Genomic DNA, 24,027 nt, shown 5'->3' on the forward strand with positions numbered 1-24,027 from the left:
ATTCCTTAGATTCTGGAAAGGTCCCAACGGATTGGAAAACTGCAAATGTAACGCCTCTGTTCAAGAATGGAGGGAGACGAAAAGCAGAAAATTATAGGCCAGTTAGCCTAACATCTGTCATTGGGAAAATGCTGGAACTCATTAAGGAAGTAACAGCAGGACATTTAGAAAATCATAATACAATCAGGCAGGGCTTGGCCTAAATAGCCAAGTGGTTATGGTACTGGGTTTGTAACCCCAAGATCAAGAGTTCAAATCTCACAATGGCAAACTATGAAACAATGTAACTTCATCTGAAACAGATGGAAACAGGTTTACTCAAAAGAGTATCAAGAGTTCAAATCTCACAATGGCAAACTATGAAACAATGTAACTTCATCTGAATAGGAACAGATGGAAACATGTTTGTACTCAAAAGAGTTACAATTAGGCAGAGTCAACATAGTATTGTGAAAGGAAATTGTGTTTGACAAATTTATTATAGTGCTTTGAGAATGTAACTAGCGCTGGATAAGGGAACCAGTAGGTGTAGTGTATTTGGATTTCCAGAGGCACTCGATAAAGTGCCATATAAAAGGTTACTACTACACAAGATAAGAGCTCATGCTTTTTAAGGTGATATATTAGCAAGGATAGAGGATTGGCTAATGAACAGGAAACAGTCAGGATAAATGATTCATTTTCAGGATGGCAAACTAACTAGTTGAGTGCCACAGGGTTTGGTGCTGGGGCTTCAACTATTTACGATCTATGTTAATGACTTGGATGAAGGGACTGACTATTATAAACAATTTGCTGATGATACAAAAATAGAAGGCAAGTTGCGAGGAGGATACGAGGAGTCTGCAAAGTGATGTAGGATAGGTTAAGTGAGTGGGCAAAAATTGGTAGATGGAGTATCATATGAGAAGATGTGAGGTTGTCCACTTGGTTAAAAGAATAGAAGAGCATGTTATTTAAATGGAGAGAGACTGCAGAGGTATCTGGGTTGTCTTCATACACAAAACGTTAGCATGCAGGTACAGCAAGTAATTCGGAAGGCAAATGGAGTGTTGGCTTTCATTGTAAGGATGATGGAGTATAAAAATAGGGAAGTCTTGTTACAACTGTACAGGGCTTTGGTGAGACCATACCTTGAAAATTGTGTGCAGTTTCATTCTCTTTACTTAAGGAAGGATATGCTTGCATTGGAATCAGTTCCAAGAAGGTCTGCTTCGCTGATTTTTGGGATGAAGGGGTTGTCTTATTAAGAAAGGTTAAACAGGTTAGCCTATACTCATTGGAGTTTAGAAGAATCAGAGGTGATCTTATTGAAATGTAAAATTCTGAGGGGACTTGATCAGGTAGATGCTGAGAGGATCTTCTCCCCACACTGATGTGGGGGAAATCTAGAACTAGGGATCACAGTTTAAAAATAAGGGGTCTCCCATTTAAGACTGAGATGAGGAAACATTTCTTCTCTGAGGGTTGTTAGCCTTTGGAATTCTCTGCTACAGTGAGCAGTGGAGGCTGGGTCACTGAATATATTCAAGGCTGAATTAGGCAGACTTTTGATCAACATTGGAGTTGAGGGTTATGGGGGCAGGCAGGAAAATGGAGTTAAGGCCACAATCAGATCAGCAATAATATTGAATGGCAGAACGGGCTCAAGCCACATGGCATACTCTTGCTCCTATTTTTTATGTTCTATGTTTGGATACAAAACAAAAGTTTCTGGTTGCATTTTTATGACTCTATACGTTTGTGCTGCCTCCTTTATGACCTGCGTATCTGTGCATCTTGTCTATGTATCTTCTCTCTTTAGGATTGTACCATTTGAGGCATTTCTTTTCCCTATTCTCCAAAAATTCTGATCTAATTGCATATGCCGCTTATCTGCGCATCCTGCAAGACTATCTGTGTTTTTTTGCAATCATTCATCATGGTCATCATAATTTGCCAGAGCCATCAATTTAGTGTTGTCCAGCAAATTTCTAAATCAAGGTGCTTTATTTATGTAGTAAGAGCAGCTTCAGCATGGGTCTCCATGGAATACTCACCACATTCCTCCAGTTCAGGAAAGTTCCTTTGTCGGCTCTTTATTTTCTGCTCTAAATATCTTTTTATTCATGTAGCCATATTCTACTCAATTCTATGTGATATTCTCTTTGCCAATAGCCTCTCAGGTGGTACCTTACAAAACATTTTTTTTTAAATGCCTTATGAACCACATACACTACATTTTCTTTATCATTTGTCCTTCAAAAATGTTCATGTGGCTGATCAGGCATTATCTGCCCTTTTGAAATCTTTGTTGAACTTCTCTGTAGTGCAAACATAACTGTCATGTGACTGTTCACGAAAGACAACCCTCACCTGATGTGATTTCAGTTCAATGAACAGACTGACTGTTAACATTTATGAGCTAATCACTTACATTTAACTGAGTTGCATTGGCTTAATTTCAATGTACATCTTCAGCCACACCTGCCTCCCCACCCCAACCCGGTTGTATTTTCTGTTCCATGTTCACATGTTCATTATTGAATGCTTAATGCTTAAGGTCAAATTCATTTTTAGGCTGTGCCATACAATAAAATTCTTTCCAATTAAGGTTTCTGCTAAATTATTGGTTGGATTATATAAGTGAAAGAGAGTATTACACAAATATTTTTTAAATAACCGTCATTGTTATATGAAAATGGAAACTGAGGCTGAATTACTTATATACCCTCATGCTGTGAATCATGGGGTGAGCTTCAGAGAATAGTGAGTATTTTGGAATGATCTTGAGTAATCTAGAACTGCTACCAGTGGGCTTGGAAATTTTTCCTGTGCATCCATTATTCTATTATAATTTGTACTGTGGAGTTAGTTGGACAATGTTTAATTTATTTCTGGCTGGTGTTATGAGTGACCCTAGCAATCAGTCGCTTGTTGTGGTGAATGAACAGTGCTGCCCTAACTGGCGATTTACAATTATACCATCATTGCTGATTAATTATTGATGGGAAATCTGCAATTAGAGAGCAAAACCTTTAAATGAATCACCTGTTTGAGCAGCTACATTAAGAGACCAATTCCCTTACAATGTTGATGAGATCAAATTGTGTTTGTTTGGCTCATTGAGAAATCCTTGGAGCAAATGAAGAGAAACTTTGACTGAAATTCTGTTTTGTCTTGCAGGCCATCATGAGAGGTGAACTAGAAGTTCTGAAGGATTGGTGTTACGAAGCAGTATGTATTTTGGTTAACCGAATCTCTTCCTTTGCAATTTCTTTTCATGTAAAAGAGAATAAGAACGCTCTCCAATGACTATTTATCCAGTAAGTTGTTGAGCTCTACAGGGCAGGAAAGTTTTAAGATTCAACTTCTGGCCAGGGTTGATTTAGCTAATCTCAGCCGAGAGAACAAAAAAAATGCTCCTGTGGATTTAAATGAGTGGAAAAAAATCAGTCAGCGTTTCCTCCAACCTCATGATCATAATCCAGTGACTCCTGCTGGAAAGTGAGTTTGTGTGAACATTGTATGGAGATGGAATTAGACAGTGATGTCTGAATGTCCTGCAGGTATGGGAAAAGTTACCAGAGGCACCTATAGAATCCAACAAGAGTCATTTCACCCGAAAGGCAGACAGTGAAACCTGGATTGACTGGAAAAACAGGATGATAAAATCATGAGAATTGTCAGTGTTATTAGGCCCATCTAGGCTGAACCTTTTCATGAACCAGCTTCATCTCCCTGGATTTTATTATATTCCCAACCTTACCTACGTCCTTCAGCCTTATCAAGCTTGCCATATTCCTATATTCCCATTTTCTCTCTATCTTTTTAATCTTTTCCAGAAAAGCATATAATTGTTGACATTCCTGAGAAACTGGGTGGTTTTGTGGAATATCATTGACCACCTGAAATTTCATTTTGTTGGTGTAGGATGAGGAACTTTCCCCTAATACTATTACCTCTTATCCTATCCCATATGTTTCAACTAATTCCACACCCTTTCTGCAGTTGATTTGCTGCCGAACCTCCACCCACCTTCAGGGAGGATGTGGAAGAACGAGGAATTCAAAAAATGCCAGCCTCCTGTTAATTATCCCATTATTGAAATGTTTGTGAAGATTTATTTTTAATTTAGTGGGCAGTTAGGTTGATAGTTGGTGCATATCACTAAGTGGATGCAGTTTGTTTGAAAGTAAGATTGGAAATACGATTGTTCGCATAATGATCTTGTCAAATGTGAATCACCTTTGCTAATGAGGTGCATGTTTCTGTTGCCTGCAGAGAAAGGAATTGTTGTGTTTGCAGGAAACAATCTAATGTTGAAGTGTTTGTGATTACCTTTTGATAGCAACTCAGTCTTCAGGGAATTTGGACATTTAAGATTACTCTGTATGTTGGAACTGCAGGATGCGATTTGGTAACAAGTACAATAGGAGGGGGTGTTTAGAAGTAATTTACTTTCTCCAGCTTGTTTGCTGTTACTCAGCACTGAAACTCTGGTGGATGCACACACAGCCCCTGGTAATTAATTGTCCTGGGCTGCAGCAGTTGCCTCTAATAGCCCCTTGTAATTTTTTGGATTATTTTGGGAACCTGAGCTATTGGAGTCTTGGAATATCTGTTGAGCAATTTAATTTAATACAGAGAAAAGAAAGAAGTTGTATTTGTAACATAATTTTCGCATTCTGACACCCCAAAGGTCTTCACAGTCAATGAATTTTGAGCTAAATTCACTTACTTATGTAGGTTTGTGTGGAGCAAAGTCTCACAAACAGCAACTGAACAACTAACCAAGTGATCTGTTTTTGTATTTGAAAGAGGAATGTTGGCCAGGACTCGTTGGAGAACATAGGAGTTAAGAGTAGGCCATTCAGTCCATTGAGCCTGCTCCGCCATTGAATACTATCATGGCTGATTATCCACTTCAATTCCTTTTTCCCACATTATCCCCTTATCCCTTTATGTTATTGGTATTTAGAAATCTGTCAATCTCTGCTTTAAACATACTTTATGACTGACCTTCCACAGCCCTCTGGAGTAGAGAATTCCAAAGATTCACAACCCTTCAAGTAAAAAAATTTCTCCTCATTTCGATCCTAAGTGGCTTCCTACTTATCTTGAAATTGTGTCCATGCTACTGTTCTTCAAACAATGCTATGGATCTTCTGTGTCACCTGAACAGGTGCATGAGGTCTTGCTTTGACATTTCACCTGAAAGGCAGATAAGATTTGGATCTACTGGAGGAACAGCAAAATAAAATCATTGAGAATTGGTAATGCTGTTAGGCCCAACTAGGATGACCCTTTTTCATAGACCAGTCTCATCTCTCATATTCCCCAACCTCACCTATATCCTTCAGCCTTACCTTATCTGTTTTCTCTGCATATTCCTAGATTCCTCACTCCATTTCCTCTCTATCTTTTGAATCCTTTCCAGAAGCACATTTAATTGTCAGGATTCCTGAGCAAATGGATTGACTTGTGGAATATTATTGACCATCTGGAATTTAGTGGTGAAAGGTGAAGTGCCTTCCCCAATGCCGTCACTTCATACTGTATTCCTTATGTTTCAGCTAATTCCACTCCCTTCTCCATTTAATTTGCTGCTGAACCTTCACCCATCCCTCTAAATTCCACCCAACTCATGATCTGTCACTGATTCCCATGGAACCTGCCAACCTCTTTATCTGACTCTACTGATCAGACACTCCTTCGTGTCTGGCTCCCTGGTTCTAACAAGCTCTACATGAACTGACCTCAGTTTATATCTGGTCAGTGGAGGGTACATGGTGAAGCTCATTTCACAGCAGATACACTAATATTCAGCTTTGCCAATAATGGGGAGCTTTTGTGTGTGTATATCTGAATGTTGGAGCAATAAGTCGAGTGAATGAGACCAAGTACTTGTATCATAAGATGCTCCTGCATCACTTGAGTGCCACGCTGTGTATTCTGGAAGTGTTTTGTCATTTCCCTACCTAATGGTGTGGAATAATTTAATTTTTATTCAACAGCAACAATAAATCAACATTCTTGAATAAGACAACTAACTACTGATGATGTTTAGGGTGTGATTGAATTGTTCCACTCTGATATTAATGGGTTCCATTTTCCCCCTGACTGAGTAAGAAAATAAACATATGTCTTGTGTTTCACAGTGTAACCAAGTGAGGGACATTGAGGGTAGATAGTGCAAGTACTGGTCTGAGGAATGTAGTTAGGTGAAGCGGTTCAATGCGTGTCTTGAACACCAGGCATTAGTATCATTTTGCTGATAAACGTGAGAAATGTAAGGAAGAGGATAGTTTAAACTTGGAGTTGACATTTTGTTGGGATTCTATAGAGGGAGCTTAATTCCATATCTAACCTGCATTATATCTGAACTGTGAATGCTTGGTGGGGAAGTATATAGGGAAGTTTACTCTTCATTTAATCTGTGCTGCCCCTGACCTGCAAGTATTTGGTGCTGTTACGGAGCATCTGTATAGTACCCTACAATACCTTACTTAGGTGAGCACGGAATAAAAAGAATGCATCATTAAATCTAGTGCCGGGGCTGCAAACCAGAATGTTAACCTTAAGTAGAATTCTAACTTAAGTCTATATAGGTCAAAGACATTGGCTGAATGGTATTCCAGTCTACTTCTTCAGACAGTTCAATGGGTTGGTATTTAACAGTCAACTTTTGTGTTTCTTTATCTCACAAACAGACTTACAGCCAGCTTGCACAACCCATCCAACAGGCCAAGGCCATGAACCTTCAATTCCGATCCAAGATACTCGACATTGACAATATTGATGTAAGTAACTAGCTCCATTAGCTGTATTTACCCTCACACTGTGCAGCAGCAGACCCATGAGTATAGGGTACTTTACTTTGTATCTATAGTTCCTGTTGTATGTGTTTCAGAAGTGCTTAATGCTGACACTGGGTGCCTGAAATAAAATGTGTTCTATTCCCCACCACTGGCATCCCTCACCTTGATAGTCAGACTCCCAATAAAAAGAAAGAATTCAGGAAATGCATAGCAGGTGAGTTAACTCCTGAAAGAGAAAGAGTTTTTCTTTGCATTGGCCCTCAAATGAAGGTGTATGTCCAGAACGTAAATCAACCTGTATACCCCCCCCTCTATCTATCTGTCTACCAGCACTGTTTTAATGTTTGTTGTTACATTTAAAAAATTTATTCCAAAAGTCCTGTTGACGTCCTTGAGATTGGGCATTTAAGGGCATTTGTCATTTTCATAATAAATAACACAAATAGCGCATCAGGAGCGGGTCACAATTTATGTGCAGTGACTGTTATATTATTTCTGTCACTGTACTGTTGATATTTATTACATCAGAACATTTGACTCAAGATCATCACCAGCTGCCTGAGACAAGACAGCAAAATGATTTCCAGGAGTAAGCTTTGAGCAGCACTGAAACTACTGCTCATAATAATTGGAAGTAAGACACCCATTAGCTGAATTCTTGGACACCTGTTAACTGAATACTCAGACATTCCTAAACCAAACACTTGGACACCCATTAATCAAATATACTGCAATTGGTCTCAGTGCTCCTGAGTTTGGGTGGGCACATCGGCTTCAGAACACTGTTCAAGGACTCTTGAAGAAAAGTCTGTGCGTGGATGTCAAGAGAGACTGGGTTTGGCTAATTAGTGATATTCCCATAATCAAATAGCCTATCAACACTCACTATCTAGTCTTACATGTTTATAATGGTCAGCAAAAGGCTTCCAGTGCCTATGGAACCATACTCTAGCAAATCAGCACCTTCAGTGAAGAAGGAAAAAAAACTGGTGGAAGAAAAATGGAATCTAAAATATGTCTCCATATTTAATCGATAGCAAATTAGTATCATTGCCACTGCTGAGCACAGTGCTGTGGACCAGTGTCCTGTTGTAGTTGGCACTTCCTCGGTGACCCAACATATAGAAATTAAAGTACTAATGTACTAAGAAATAAGAAATCTCCTACTTGAATAAGTGTTCATGGGATTTCTAATGAGTGTTGGCACCTTGTGTGTTGATTTATTTCCAGGCTAATAATTAACCATTAACCAGCATCTAAAACAGATTATCATCACTAAAACAAATGATCACATTGTTATTATGGGACCTTGCTGTGCACAGATTGGCTCACACATTTTCTACATTTCAACAGTTGTTATCTTCAAAAGTACTTTATTGACTGTCAAGCACTTTGAGATGTCCTGAAGTTGTTTAAGTTCCTTTTTAAAATTACAGCAAACAACAATATGGAAAGTTGAAAGAAAAGACTTATAAGGGAAAGTTCCACACAATTGACCTCCTGATGAACGAATGAAACGTATTGAGTAAAGTTGGGGCCCTGAGCAATCTAGCTTGTGAGCCATTGCAGTTCAGTTAATTTGTGCTTACGTTGCTTGATGTTATGATGTTTTTAATTTGTGGGCCTTGTGGTTTGGAAAGGGCTTTTTTCTTTAGCACTGGATAAATCATAAAACAAAACAACAATTTGAGACTAATGTAGATTAATATGGGTTTAAATTTTAGAATAAGGCTTTATGGATACACTAACAAAATCAGAAAGCTTGGGCAATGAGGACATTATCACAGTTTGCAAAAGTATTAGACTTTAGTTTAGAATTTAGAAAAAGAATTTAGTTATTTTATAAATTTATGACTAGCCAGGGCCTCAGATGTTTATTTGTTCCAGCATTAAAATAAGATGGTAATCATAAAAGCAGGGTTCAATAACTCTAACACAGGTACTAACTGAACAGGTGCTGTCACTCCACAGAGCACTTTGTTTTGGAAAGGCAGCTGCTGAGTTGTTAGTTTTCTGGTCCCCATACCTGCCACATTACCTAACTTTTTGTCTCACATGGAACTGGAGCTGGAAGCAGTTAGGGTAGATTTTTCAAACAGGACTCTAGAACAAGGAGAAGCAAAGAAAGACTTAATAAACATTCAAAGCATGTTGTATACATAATTTGAGAGCCACAAGACATATTCATGATGAGGAAACTAAACTAAATAGGTAACTCAGGAGAATTTCTTGAGCAGAATGGTAATTAATACATGAAACAAATTGCCACATAGGTAGGAATGAGAAACTTAACAGCTTTTGGATTGACTAAACCTGCAGTTACTGAATTATCCTGTGTTTCATTGTTTTGGTTTCTCTGTGTGTTCTGTTTTTTCAAGGACAGAGCCTCCTTTGTACTTGCCTTTCCTGGAAGCTCCCAGCACAATGCACCTTACTCAAGGGCGAGTGGAGAATCTTCTCCCAGTCCCCACTATCTTTGCTGCTCTTAAATTCTCTGAGAGTTGTGTGGGGGTGTCACCTTTTTAAAACCCCCCCCCCCCCCTCAAACTCAGCAACACCTCCACTGTTACTCTTTTCTCTTCCCTTGGGGCACTTTCAGATCCCTGCTGTGGGGTGTAGTTTCATTTGTAAAATGTATTACAGGAAATCTCAAAAGATTTGCATGTATTTTAATTTTATTCTAATTGCTTAAATAAACAGGACAATTGTTTGATTTAACAAGCTAAGAATAAAATTAAAGACTTCTGGTTTACTTTGAGACTTCTGATCCACTTTTAGAGAATGACTTTTATCCTCTTTAGCGGTCACATTTCTCTTTTAATCTTCTTAATGGCCAATTTCTCAGGTACTTAGAATTAATGCTTTGCTTTAAAAGTGCTCTGGGAGGATGCCTTCACTGAATTTCTCCATCCAAATTCAACCTTGAAGGCAATGCCAGGAACTTACGGTGATCCGAAAATCGAGGTTGAAGTTTCTGCAACACACCATTTGCTATAACACAACTCCTGTTTTCTGCCATATTAGTGAATAATAGAAATTGACCCCTAAAATTTGGTCTTGTATTCACGGTACTGTCATGCAATAGGCTTAGTAAAGGAATGAAGAAAAGAACAGGACAAATAACAGAAATGGAATTTAAAAACAGTATAGGCCTGCAAATACCCATTTGGTCAGACAACTTTTGTAGAGAAACAGAAGTTAAGTCTGTTGGTGATTCAGATCTAAGATCCTTTCTCAAGACTGGACGAATGGTGTTAAGCCTAAATCATTACTGCTGAGTTTTGTTTCTCCACAGATGCTGCCTAACCAGTTAGACTGTTTTCAGTTTTTTCTGTTATTGTTTTCAGATTTTCAGCATCTTTGGTGCTTTACCTTTCTGTTTAAGAGCTGAATTTTAAGTATTCATGGCTGTGAGATCAATGTCAGATAACAAAGAGATCGGTGCCAATGAGTTGAACGAAGTGTCTACATTAAATGCAAGTTTCGTGGAAAATTATGGAGCTCCCATTACAACTGAGCAAATCCTATATGGTCATAAACTCAATAGCAGCATTTGAAACGTCCACAGTTAAAGATTAAATGGAGAATTGAATAGGTTTGCAAAAGTATAACTTGAGACATTTGAATTCTTATTTTACTCTATATCCAATGGAGTTCACAGAGTTATAAAATGGTTACAGCACAAAAGGAGACCATTCGGCCAGTTGTGTCTGCTCTCTGAAGGAACAGTTTACCTTATGCCACTTTTCAGCCTCCCCATAGCCCTGCACATTTTTCTTTTTCCGATAATAGTCCAGTTCCCTCTTAAATGCCTCCATTGAACCTGCCTCCACTACATTGTCTGGCAGTGCATTCCAGATCTCAACCACTCCATGCGTGAAAAGGATTTTCCTCATGACAGCATTGCTTCTTTTGCCAATTACCTTAAATCTGTGCCTTCTCATTCTCGACCCTTTCATCAGTGAGAACAACCTTATCCTATATACTCTGTTCAGACCCCTTATGACTTTGTATGACTCTATCAAATCTCTTCTCAACCTACTCTTCTCCAAGGAAAACAGTCCCAACCCCTCCAATCTATCTACGTAACTAAAGTTCCTTGTTCTTGGAACCATTTTAAAAAATCTTTCCTGCACTCTTTCCAATGCTTTCACTTCCTTCCCAAAGTGTGGCACCCAGAACTGGTCACGGTACGCAGTTGAGGCCGAACCAGTGTTCTATACAATTTTAATATAGCCTCCTTGCTTTTGTACTTTATGCCCCTATTAATATAACATAGGATGCTGTATACTTTATTAATCGTGCTCTCAATCTGTCCAGCCACCTTCAGTGACTTATGCACATACACACCCAGGTCCTTCTGCTCCTGTACTCCCTTTAGAATTGTATCTTTTATTTAATATTGTCTCCCCACATTTTTCTGTTCAAAATGAATCGCTTCACACTTCTCTGTATTAAATTTCATCTGCCACTTTTCCACCCATTCCACCAACTTGTCCATGCCCTTCTGAAGTTCCACACTATTCTCCTCATTGTTCATAATGCTTCCAAGTCTTGTATCATCTGCAAATTTTAAAATTGTGTCCTGTACACCAAGGTCTTAAGTCATTAATATATATCAGAAAGAACAAGGGTCTTAACACCGACCCCTGGGGAACTCCATTACAAGCCTTCCTCCAGTCTGAAAAACATCCATTAACCACTATTCTCTGTTTCCTGTCACTCAGCCAATCTTGTATCCATGTTGCTGCTGTTCCTTTTATTCCATCAGTTATAACTTTGATCACAACTCTGTTGTGCTGCACTTTATCAGTCCATGTACACCTCATCAACAGCAACACCTCACTAACCCTTCTCTGTTACCTCATCAAAAAACTCCAGCAAGTTAATTAAACACAATTTTCTCTTAAATCCATGTTGGCTTTCCTTAATGAACCACAGTCACCCAAGTGACTATTAATTTTGTCCCAAATTATCATATCTAGAAACTTCCCCACCACTGAGGTTAAATTGACTGGCCTGTAGTTGCTAGGCTTATCTGTGCACCCTTTTTTGAACAAGGGTATAACATTTGCAATGCCAGTTATGATCAATGGATGAGACAGTTTGAGCAAACTGCTCTGAGCCATCTGCATCAATAACAGTAAACAAAAACAGAATTAATTATTTGCTTGTCAAAATTACCATCTCTTTCTCCATAAAAATCATTTGTCTTTATCTGCCATATGTTTTGGACAAGAATATTTCAAGAAAGGGTAAAGACCATCAGATCCAAAAACCTGTCTTTTTTTGATCTTAGTTCAAATTCTCAAGCTTTCAACCCTTTTGCTCTCTAGAAATACATGTAATGATAACTATATTTATTTTGTCCACCTCACTGTTCTTCTGTTAACTAATTCTACAACTCAATCACTCTGTGGTTGAAAGAAACTTCCCTTCTATTTCTGATTTATAATCTGTGCCCCTGGAATTTTAACCTCTTGCCATAATAGACAATTTGCCCAACAAGGTTTTATAATCCCTTCAGAATTTCTGAAGGCTTGAATAATTTAATCTTAAATGCCTCTCTATCAAATGAGGCAAACCAATCTTTCCTCAGGGCATAAATCCCTGACAGCCCAAATCACACTTGCCCCCTTTCAAGGGCAGTAATATCCTCCTGTGATTAGGTGCACAAAGCTGCACATAGAACAGGAAATGGGGTCTTATGTAAAGCAACAATATATCTCTGTAACCCCCTCCAGCCCAACACAACTTTTTGGAGAATTCCATGTTCTTCTAAGTCTAGCTTCATGTGCGTTCTCCGATTACTTTGCGCCACCATTGATAACTGTGCACACAGATGTCTAAGCCTTAAGATCTGAAATTATCTCCTTTTAACTTCTCCCATCTCTCTTTTTAAGAAGCTTAAACCCCATCTCTGAAACCTTTTGATCACCTGCCCTAATTTTTTTTGGCTTGATGTAATTTTTTTCCTGATTCCATTCTTTTCATGTGCCTTGGAATATTTTACAATGTTAAAGTTGATATATATAAATGTACATTGTTGTTATCCTCTGAAGCACTGTGTTTCGGTTGAGTCCTCCCTGCCCTATTTGCTATAAAATCATCATAACGTTTTGATCCTAGATCCTCCATTTGGATAAATGGAAGTTGCATTGCATGGCAAAAACCATCAGACTTTTTGGATACAGACCACAAGCTTAACCTGTATTTGAATTTGGCATTGGTAAAAAGGAAGAAACGGCTAAATGCCCTTCATCTATTCGTCCTTAGTACGGCTTATTGCATTGAGCAAAAGGAATAAATCTGCAAACATCCAACTGTGATTGAAGAATTTCCAGCCCTCAGCTGTTTAATGTGACAGCCACGCACTAAATATATTTTGCACCCAAGTTACTGAATAACATCAATTATATAAAGAAATGATCACAGCATTCACCTTTAACAATAAGCTTATCAGTGATATGTTTTGTCAGTCAAGACAGTCCCATCCAATGTTCTGAAGTGTTTTGCAGCCAAATTTCAGTGATTCTTGACTTCATTAGTTAGTGAATTATTGACAGTTTGTACATGCTCCCTGAAGCTGGTGGATGCTTGAAGTGGCTATACGGTCTCAGTGAATACTTAATGCTGTTTTTCTATTTTTCAGTGCAGTTAATATTAATGAGAATGTACTGACCAAACAGCATAAACTTTGAGCTAAATCTGCAGTCAGGAGGCCTGAGAATGCAGAAATTGGCATTAGCTACAAAGAGAAACCGAAAACATGAAATGGACAGAAAATTTTGGAAATACATTGGTCCATCAGCCTCCGAAATGAGACAGGCTAACATTTTAACTAATATGTTTTGGTGAAGGGTCTCCAGTTTAACAGTTTCCAACATTTTCCGTTTATGATTTTGTTGAGGGATTGTGTTCTGGCCTGCCCTTATTTCCTTCTCCGACACAATGGTGTGTGGCTGCTTTTGTAGCAGGTAGGGAGAGTGGCACAATGGGGATGCTGAGGAAACCCCCAGAGGAGGGAAATAAAATGGAGTGAAAAAAGTTACCTATTAACTAAATGAAACATTGGGCTTTTTTGATCAGTTACTTGCCAAAAGCAGCTACATTCACACAAGTCAGCTGTGTGATTGTGTGTATTATCCCTCAGTCCCATAAAAAATTAACGCTAAACGCTGGTTTTATTGTGCATGACTGACATACATTAGAAGATCACCAAACATAGTGTGAACATAAAGACCTGTGACATTAAACCATTCAAAAACAGGACCTGGGAAACAAATGAAAAAGAGCAATACCTTTTGTATTAATAACTCAGTGACCCATTCCAAACTGCATATAAGCTAAGCTACCTGTTATCTGTTTTCTTCAACATACATAAAGATAAGTGTCAGCTTGGCTGAGTTAGTAGCCCTAATGCCTCTTGAGTAAGAAGTTTGCATCTTCAAGCTGCACTGCAGGATTTAAGATAATCTAAATTGGCACAGCTTAGTACCGAGAGAGTGTTGCACTGTCAGTTATTACAATCTGTTCGTGTAGAATTTAAAGATGGCATGGCCCTGCCAAAGAAGAGCAGGAGTGTCCTGATGCTCTGGCCAACATTCCTCCCTCAGCCAACAACAACAAAACTGTTTAATTGATATTTACTGTTTTGGGATCTTGCTGTGTCACATTTTCTTGTAAATCAACAATCACTTCACTTGAAAGTATAATTGTATTTTTTAATGTAAAGTACTTTGAGACATTTCTAGGACATGAGATAAAACACTAGATAAATGTATAGCTTTCTTAAAATTCTCACCCTCTGGTTGTTTTATAGCTGTAATCTGGTGACATATTCGGGTTCAATCATGATAATTAAGAACATAAGAAATAGGAGAAGAAGTAGGCCATAATGAAGCACATTGTAAATGATTATTTCATTATAAGGAGGGGTATAAGCCCAAGTTACTCTGAACGCCTCCCGTTGCTTGTATGCCACGGTCTGATTTCTGTATTTCAGTGCTGTCAACTTTCATCCAACACTTGACTAGTTTAAATAATGATGGCATTTTTAATTAATGTTTTCTATTACAAAATGGAACAGTAACAATTAAACTTCACCCACAGCACAATAATGGGACGACATTAGTAAAAAAAAAAACCTCATGTTTCCTTGAGTGTTGAGATCTTGTTTTTTTGGATGAAATCCAGCAGCTGAATATGATACAACATTAAGTTCTTATAGCCTGATGCTTTTTAATATTTTGGTGCTCAGGTCTCTGGATTAAAAGTTCTGCAAGTTTTAAAACTTCAAAGCGGCAAGAAAATAACTTATTTAACCTGTGCTGTTTGTGTTTAGATTGTTTCCTTATAAATTGTTATAGGAAATTCTGCCCCAAATTCTTGGTGGGAATGCAGAGTCATTGGGCCAAATCTCCCCCCCCCCCCCCCCCCTGGTTTAGGGGGGTTGTGTGGGGGCGGGCAGGAGCAAGTGTGAACCTGATCACCGCCGCCATTTTACGTGGGTGGGCAAATTAAGGCCCGCCCAATGTGACGGGCACCTGGAAGCACAGTGCGCTCCCTGTGTGGGCAGGGGGCGGATTCCCTGACCCAGGGTCTCAGGGAGATTAGTTTAAGTTCTGAAAAATTTAATAAAGGAGAAAAAAAATTTTAAGGACATGTCTCCTCATGTGAAACTGACACGTGCTTGGACATGTCCATTAATTTTTTCAAAAATTTTTATTCAATTGATAAACCCTTCATGAAACCTCATCCCACCCGTGGATGAGGCTTCATGAAAAATGCGAAGGCTGACTGGGCTCTTCGCCTGCCTGCCAACCTTAAGGTTGGACAGGCAGCATTCTTAAAAACTCTAATTACCTTCTTAATGGCCTTAACGACGTCACTGTGTGTCATTTTATGCATCAGCGAGCAGGCCTCGTCCCCATCACCAATCGGAAAATTCTTCCCATGATGTTTATGTATGGTGAAGCAGTAATTTCTGCTCTCAAACCATCGCTGGCAGTCTAGCTAAAATTGAAACCTTGTTTTGTGAGAATTGTCTTTAGGATTCCCACTCCACTCCACCTGTGCCCTTTTTGCAGCAAGTTACATTTTGAAGACTGAAACCTCTGGTTTTTAGATAATATTTTTTGACTGCAATTTGCCACTCCCCTGAACGCAATGAATCTTGTTGGGATGTGGTTCCATGGAAACCAGTCACTTTCCAGCATTTCACTGTCATTTTCTTCATAAGTGAATTGTAGGCAGTGAACATCAGCAGGCGATGTCTGCTTTAGAAGCCTAATCTTGTCATTATCTGATAGAGTGCACTGCAAAGGCATCATTGATCAGCAATTTGGACTGATGTTTTCCCCCTCTAATCTGGAGGCCAATTCTAGCACCTCTCCTGGCTCAGCTGAAGTCAGCAAACTCCATACAGACTTGGAATTGAATCTGAGACTTCTAGTCCATTTAACTCAGCTACTCATTGCCTTATAACCAGCTGAGACAATGGGAAGGCAGAAAACTAAAACAGGAATGGCATTGTAAATAGTGCATCATCATCTCAACTCAGTGCAGTGCACAGTGTTAGGCTTTTCAATAGCATAAGAAAAATCTAATTTCCTCCATCGATTGATTTATCCTATTCTGGTATCACTGCAGTGAAAATGCATTTCATGACACACAACCAGGAGAGCCCACTCCATTCGGCTTCTTTAAACTGCTGGTTGAATTGAACTGTCAAGTGAAGCTTCCTTGTAAAAGAGAATGTGTTGATGGTTTGTGATACTCTAGAAGCAAGGAGCATTCCTTGCTGACTGACACTCTTTCTCTTTGATTGCAGCTGGCTATGGGGAAAATGATGGAACAGGGACCCGTTCTAATTATCACCTTCCAAGCTCAGCTTGTCATGGTCATCAAGAACCACAGTGGAGAGGTGGTGGAGGGCGACCCGGTATGTAAACTCAGAGTCCCTGAAATTGTACAAGTGATGAGCATAATGCAAATTATGTCTTGTTTCTGGAGAAAGAAGGGACTGAAGGATAGAAGCCAGGGAGGTGTGGACATCTGGGTGTTTGGACATCTTTGTCCTTGAAAACTCCCATTTTCTATACTGAGATAGTTTAGGTTGGAAACTGCACACTGATACTGAGAATAGTATTAGACTTGGTTGTGATTCTCCCTGCTTCCCCTACCCTTCACTTGGCCAATTACTTGCTGACATTCACTGTGTAGATTTGTGACCGAAACCCAGGGGCAATATCCTGATCCTGATAGAATAGGAGAAACACAAATGAGATTTTTATTTGGGAGACCCCTCAAAGCCTGAAAGGCATTCATTTCACAAAGAAGCTAAGGAAGTGCAGTTCAATGACATCAGTCATGAAGGAACAGAATTCTCGCACAGAGCTGCTGCTTAGGACTGAGCTCCAAAACAGTTGAAGCCGGCACTTGAACCATGGGGCCCTCGGAACTACATTCTTTATTATGCAATGTGCTGACCAGTGTTAGTCTGTTTAAGCAAATGATGCCATTGGCTAACATGGCACCTGAATCAATGGTAAATACAAACAATTGTCCCCCTAATATGATAGCATCAAAGATATTGGTGGAAGGACTGCTGTATGGTGATCAGGAGCAGAAGCCCTGGTTGGTTTTCTTATGATCCTGTCCACATAGAATTTTACAGCGTAAAAGGCATGTCATGCCAGTGCAATCCCTTTGAAAGAGCTGATCAATTTAGTCCCACACCCAAGTCCTTTTTCCCCAGGACCATGTAAATTAGTCACCTTCAAGTACATGTGCAATTATCTTTTAAAAATTCCTGATTCCATCATTCTTTCAAGAATTGGGTTTCAAATCAGATATTAACAACCCTATGTATAAAGACATTTCTCTCATTTCCCCTCTTGTTTGTTCACCAATTATTTTAAATCTATGACTTTTGGTTGCCAGCTCACTTACCGGAGGAAATGGTCTGCATAGTCTATCAAACCCCTCATAATTTTGAATACCTTGATTTGGCCTCTCCTTAACCTCCTCTCTTCTGAGGAGAACAATCCCAGCTTCTCCAATCTCTCCACATAACTGAACTTCCTCATCCCTAGTATTTTCCTGGTAAACTTCCTCCTTACCTTCTCCAGGGCCTTGACATCCTTCCTAAAGTGTGGCAACCCAGAATTGTAGACCTGTGCGCTTAGTCTATTGCAAGCTGCCCAAGATCTGGGACAGACATATAAGATCATTATTTTGTCAGCAACTGCAATTGTTATTCCAGGATGGGGGAGATCTGTGTTGAAATATGTTGCTGCAGCTTTAAAATAATTTAGAACAAAGAACAAAGAAAAGTACAGCACAGGAAAAGGCCCTTCGGCCCTGATCAGATCAATTTGCGCTGTATATCACGCAAACTCATGAACGGGCCTAAGGCCATCACTTTCGGCCCTGAAAGTGCCCAGTCTACCTCATATAACCCTGGAAGGGCAAGGTATCTCAAACATTTGAGCAACAGATGAAGTTAGTTGTTTCACGCTGCTACTATGCAGTAGCAACACGAGTGGTATTCGCCACTAACAGGATGCTGCTGTCAAGCCAAAAAGACTTTCTGCTTATCACAAAAATGAGTAATGTGGTATATGAATTTCAGTGCCAGTGTGATGCCAGGTATGTAGGCCATACATCTCAAGGACTGGCGGATCGTATCAAACAGCGCATCCTAGCCGCTGTCCAACAATAGATGTAATTCCATGATTGGACAATATTTGCTAAATAATCCTCAATGTGCTAAGAATTATGCTGACAAGCAATTTAAGGCTGTCAGTCGGGCGCTTAATGTGCATTTCTGCGTAATGAAGTTACATATATTAATACACAGGGTCCTGTTCTTTGCAGACAGGATGAACATGTACATACATTGTGCCTGTTTCAGCTAAACAAAATAAGTGACAGCCATTCACTGACTCATTCCTCAGGGCAATGCCTTGACCAATCAGGGTCAAGCTGCCTTAATTTCAAACAGTTCTTGGCAGTTAACTGTCAGTCACCATCAGTGGCGCATTCTCCATGGCAACGCCGCTTGCCAACCAATCAGCACTTTCTTCACATACAGTATAAATTGTTGTTTTCCCCCCTCATATTGGTACTTTTGCGAGTACCCTGATGAGTGCAAGATGAAAAGGTTAGACATGTCTCTTTTTTCAGCGATACCCGAGAGTGTAATTATAGCATGACAAGTTTACATAGGTAGCTTCTATTATAAACATGCTCACATGAATTTCGATTAGAAAAAAAACTGGCAGGAAATGTATGAAAATGCAACATTTTAAGTTATTATAGACATATTTACATCAAATTTATTTCACCATTTCTTTTATCCATAGATGTAAAACCTTTTAATCACCGGTGTTAGCTCTTTAATCTATTTGTATTTTTTAGGTTCACTTAAGACTTTAAATTTAATTAGCAGCCCACATGGTATGCCAGTGTTCTGACTCTTTGTGATCAACTCATCTCTCTTTCATGGCAGTCAGCAAATCAGAGCCTATGTATTTGGTGTATCACCAGCTAGATACCCACTGGTAACTCCATGTCTCCATATCCAGACTGTGGAGGCATCAGCACTTTACACAGATTACAGATTAAAATTATAGAATCTGTGAGCCAAGAAACATAATAGCAGATTGAAAAAGGTAACACCACATGTCATGGGACCAGAGGCCTGGGGCTTTAACACATTAAAATAATTTTAGCATATTTAATTCCCAAATTTTTGATCCCATAATAAAATACTTTCATAAAGACACAATTTGTCCTTTATGCAAGATGGCCAATATAATGTGGTTAGTGCTATTACAGTATGTTACTACAATAATAGTATACCTTCTGTGCAGTGACCTTTTGCTCGTTTGTTTCCAGCTGCACTCTCCGAGCTGCAGCTTTATTTAAACTGCAATCAGTGTTTAGTTTAAACTGTAAACCCCACACCACTTAGAGGGGATTAGAAGGGTTAAGCACACAAAAGGTAATCAATGATTAATGAGGCATTATTTACTTATTTATTCCTGAATTTAGTGCACTTTAAAAATGTGCAAACTAGTGAGAAAGCATAGCTTTTTCACCCAAAATAAATCGAGCACTTAAGACATTATGGCTAGCAACTTAAAAGTTTACATTAATCTATTATGTTATCACTTTTTGCTGATATAAATGATTATCTGTTTAAACATGGATGCTTTAAATTGTGAAGGCTTATTCATTCAATGTCAGCCTACCAGTTCTATGCCCCGGTAAATACCAAAGCAAAATAATTATTTAATATTTCTGCCATGTCTGTATCATTGCTTGTGGTATTATCTTGGTCCGATTTCAGCCCGTTTTTCTAATTGAAATGCCTGGAAAATACTTGAGAATTTTGTTTTATGTTCCTTGATAATTTAATTTCAGTTTTTTTTTGCCTTCCTAATTGTTTTTTTGACATCCCTGCTAATCCCTTAATTTTCTTGGCATGCACTCCTCTGCTGTCTAAATAGTTAATGTACACCACTTTCCTAACCCTCATTTTCTTCTTTGTTTTAATTTTTCCGTGGAGTCTCGCAAGTGTTTATTTGGTTCTTTCCTTTTAGTGGAATATACTTTTCTTGCACTCTGTTGTACACGGTTTTAAATGTTCATTGTTGTTCCACATGGTCATTTACCAATATTTGTTTCCCATTTTATTTTCCCAAGTTCTATTCTCAATCTCTGAAAATCAGTTTTTCTCCAATCTATCAACCAGGTTTCTGTCATGCACTTTAAAATTATGATGGAGAAAGAAATAAGTATTATATTATGGTAACTATTGCCTTCTGGTCACCCTACTTTTACTTCTCTTATCTGCTCTGGTTCATTCCCCATTACTAGATCCAATAGCTTAAGATGTGCTGTTCTGTCAGGTGTAGAATTTTATAAGATGCAATGGGCATTGCATTTTTCTACATTATTAAGGTGAAGCTGTGTGCAATTTGCCTGTCACTTTACAGCTTCAATATTTAATTGCTGGAAATAAACACGTTGGGCAGAATTTTGCTGTCGGTGAGCAGGGGGCAGGGCCCACTTGCCGATGCGTAAAATGACGTGGGATGATGTCGGGCGGAACCCCCAATGTCATCCTGGCCCATTTAAATTTTCAGGAAGGCGGGGACGCAGCAAAATCAGCTGCGGGCCCGCCGACCTGTCAATGGCCAATTGAGGCCATTGACAGGATCATTTAAACAATTAAAGGACCTGCCCATCTAACCTTAAGGTTGGCGGGCAGGCCAGGAGTCCCGGCGGCAAATAGACAAAACATGAAACCTCATCCACCGGCAGGATGAGGTTTCGTGCAGGGTTTAAAAAAGTTTAATAAAGCTATAGTGTAAATTATGAGCATGTCCCATCTCATGTGACATTGTCACATGAGGAGAACATGTTAGGGATTTTTCTTTTCTATTTTTAATCTTTTTCAAAGTGGAAGCGATCTCCATGAGGCTTCGCTTTGCCTCAGGGAGATGTGCGCTCTTTCATGCGCATGTGCAAAAGAGTGCACTCTCGCTTTTGGGTAATTCTCCCCGCTGGAGATTGGGTTGGGCCCGCCTGCCCAACAGGCAGAAAATTCTGCCCATTGTAAGGTCAGTTAGTGTGTGACTGGAATCAGAGGAAATTACTTTTTTTGTGTTTTTTTAATTAAAATTGTTTTGTATCTGTAATAAGCTATAACACTGAGAAATTGCGGATTCAGAACTTTTTAACCTTGTTTTTAATGTTTTTATACATTTGCATAAAGGATAAAAACAGTAAATTTTACATGCTTACTGTCACATGAACAATCATACTTCCTGTGTCACACTTGACATAGGTTAATTATATATATTCAAGCAAATGTCTTGCTGTCATTTGCAATGATCAGAAAAGGAAATTACTGGATTCTCCCAACTCTTAACTAACCTTTCCATAAACAAACCCAGGTGAATATCAAATCATCTTTGAATGAACTCACCCAGTATTTATGTAACATCAGTTTTGCTGCAAGAAGAGATGTCAAGGCTTTACATCTTGTACTCGTCAGGACAGATTCGCAAGAATACCAATTCTAAAGGGAAGAACAGTTTATACTGCATGAGAAGAGAGTGCTGATTGGTTGGCAAGTAGACTCTTATTGGTAGAGGCATAGCCATGGAGAATGTAACAAAGAACAGTTAACTGCCAAGCTTTTGTTTAAATTCAAACGAGGCAGATTGATTCCGATTGGCCAAGGCATTGCCATGAGGAACGAACCAGGGAATGGCTAACCTGATGAGTGCAAAATGAAAAGCTTCAACAGCATTGTCTCTTTTTTCAGCAATATCAAATTCTGTACTACCAAATGACTATATGTAACATCAGCTAATCTTTGTAGCTTTAAAGGTACATAGCTTCACCTTAACAGCAGAATAATGTGTTGTGCATGATGTGGTTTTAACACCCATATCTTATTTTAAAAAGTGTATCATCTAACTTATCATAAGCAATGCCACGTAGGACGAAACATGCATTCAGACACACACTCTGTGGGGCCATTTTGGTTTGCCATTTACAAAGCAGAAAGGATAGACCCATAGAATGTCATTAAAAAATTTCTGGAACCCCATGTAATAAAAACATAATTTGGCTTGCATGGTTGTGGAAACTTGTGGCTTTGGTGCTAATGTCTGCCTATCCAAAAGGTTTTGACAAAAAAACTTGCAACTTGAGTTTGAATAAGGTAATTGGAAGAAAATCATTTTCAACACCTCATGTTCAGGATAATGTGGTGCCTATCATGGTGACCCCTAGAGTGGTGACATATTGAAATTTATGTTCTTCTGTTGAATTTAAAAGAAGTTAAATAAATCAAAACAGAATATTCTGGAAATACTCAGATCAGGAAGCATCTTTGGAAAGAGAAACTGAGTTAATGTTTCAGGCTGAGGACCTATCAAAATTGACGGCAGGTCATTGACCTGAAACATTAACTCTTGTTTCTGTCTCCATAGATGCTGACTGACCTGTTGTTTTCCAGCATTTCCTATTTTTATTTCAAATTTCCTGCATCTGCAGTATTTTACTTTTTAATTAAGTTTAACAATTCCAGTGCCTCAAACCTCAATAACAATTAAAGGCATGTGTAATTAGTTATAATTAGTTAGCTTCTGGGCAGCAGAGTCCTGTCTTAATTCAAATGTTTGTTAAAATTTATAGATGTATTTAATAATAGGTTACTTCAAAGCTTTTTCTCGAAGCCTGTGATATTATAGTAATTGGAGAGATGGGTAGGTTGATTTGATTTACATTACAGAACACAGACTGTCTGCTCTAGGACTGCTGCGTCAACTTTTCATATTAAATTAGCCTTCTCTTTAAAATGGGCCATATTGATGGACTCATTTTAAGGCCTTATTCGAGGTTCCATTTATGTTAGTATTTCACTCAGACAGCAGTAAATCAGTAAGTTGTATAAGAGCTTTAATGATAATTGCTGGAGTGTTTTGCAGTGAACGCTATGTACTCATTTTTTTTCTTTCCTTCCCCACCCCCACTCCGTTTTTTATATCTCTCCCAGGATAAAGTATTGAGGATGCTTTATGTGTGGGCTCTTTGCAGAGATCAAGATGAGCTTAACCCATATGCTGCATGGAGGCTTCTGGATATTTCTGCATCAAGCTCAGAACAGATCCTATAAGGGAAGGGCTTGCGAATCAGGATTCATGCACTGTTCCATCATGAAATGCCTCTGTCTCTGCCAAAGTGTGGCCACATTCTTTATCGGTACCACATGATGTTTCATCCAGCAGAGCCTTAAGACTCAAGGGTGCTTATGTGTCAAAAGATGACTGAGGAGGTTTTGGTGCCACCATAGACCGTTTATGAAAGCAAGTGTACCCGAGCCCATGGATGGCAATGGCAATTAAGCATGGCTGCTGTATTGTAAATAATTTGTATTAAATAAAAAGTAGAACTTTTTTTCTAACAGTATGATATTTGGTTGAGTGTTCCCTTTTTACCAGTTTCCTTTGTTGTTCCACCCTCCCTGCCATTGTATTAAAATTCCCAAATGATCTCCAATCCTAGGAGAATGTTAGGGTAAGTATCAGTTTTGTGCAATGGAAATCAACCAGAAACAAAATGATGGACTGTCCAATAGTCATTTGACCTGCAGTTCTGGGACAGATACAAAAGATGATTGTGGGTGTTGAAGATTGATCAT

General features: G+C 38.9%; 1 protein-coding gene across 2 annotated transcripts in view; it reads left to right on the forward strand.

Moving 5' to 3' along the window:
* Positions 1 to 23,795, forward strand: part of timm44 (translocase of inner mitochondrial membrane 44 homolog (yeast)) — a 68,350-nt gene extending 44,555 nt beyond the window's left edge. For both annotated transcript variants that reach the window (XM_041204125.1, XM_041204126.1), the window contains exons 10-13: positions 3,166 to 3,216; positions 6,693 to 6,782; positions 16,633 to 16,743; positions 23,383 to 23,795. In XM_041204125.1, coding sequence (XP_041060059.1) covers positions 3,166 to 3,216; positions 6,693 to 6,782; positions 16,633 to 16,743; positions 23,383 to 23,502 — 372 coding nt within the window. In that variant the 3' untranslated portion in view covers positions 23,503 to 23,795. The remainder of the gene's footprint in view (positions 1 to 3,165; positions 3,217 to 6,692; positions 6,783 to 16,632; positions 16,744 to 23,382) is intronic.
* The last annotated feature ends 232 nt before the right edge of the window (positions 23,796 to 24,027 follow it).

Source organism: Carcharodon carcharias, chromosome 14 (genome assembly GCF_017639515.1).
Source record: "Carcharodon carcharias isolate sCarCar2 chromosome 14, sCarCar2.pri, whole genome shotgun sequence".
NCBI lineage: Eukaryota > Metazoa > Chordata > Chondrichthyes > Lamniformes > Lamnidae > Carcharodon > Carcharodon carcharias.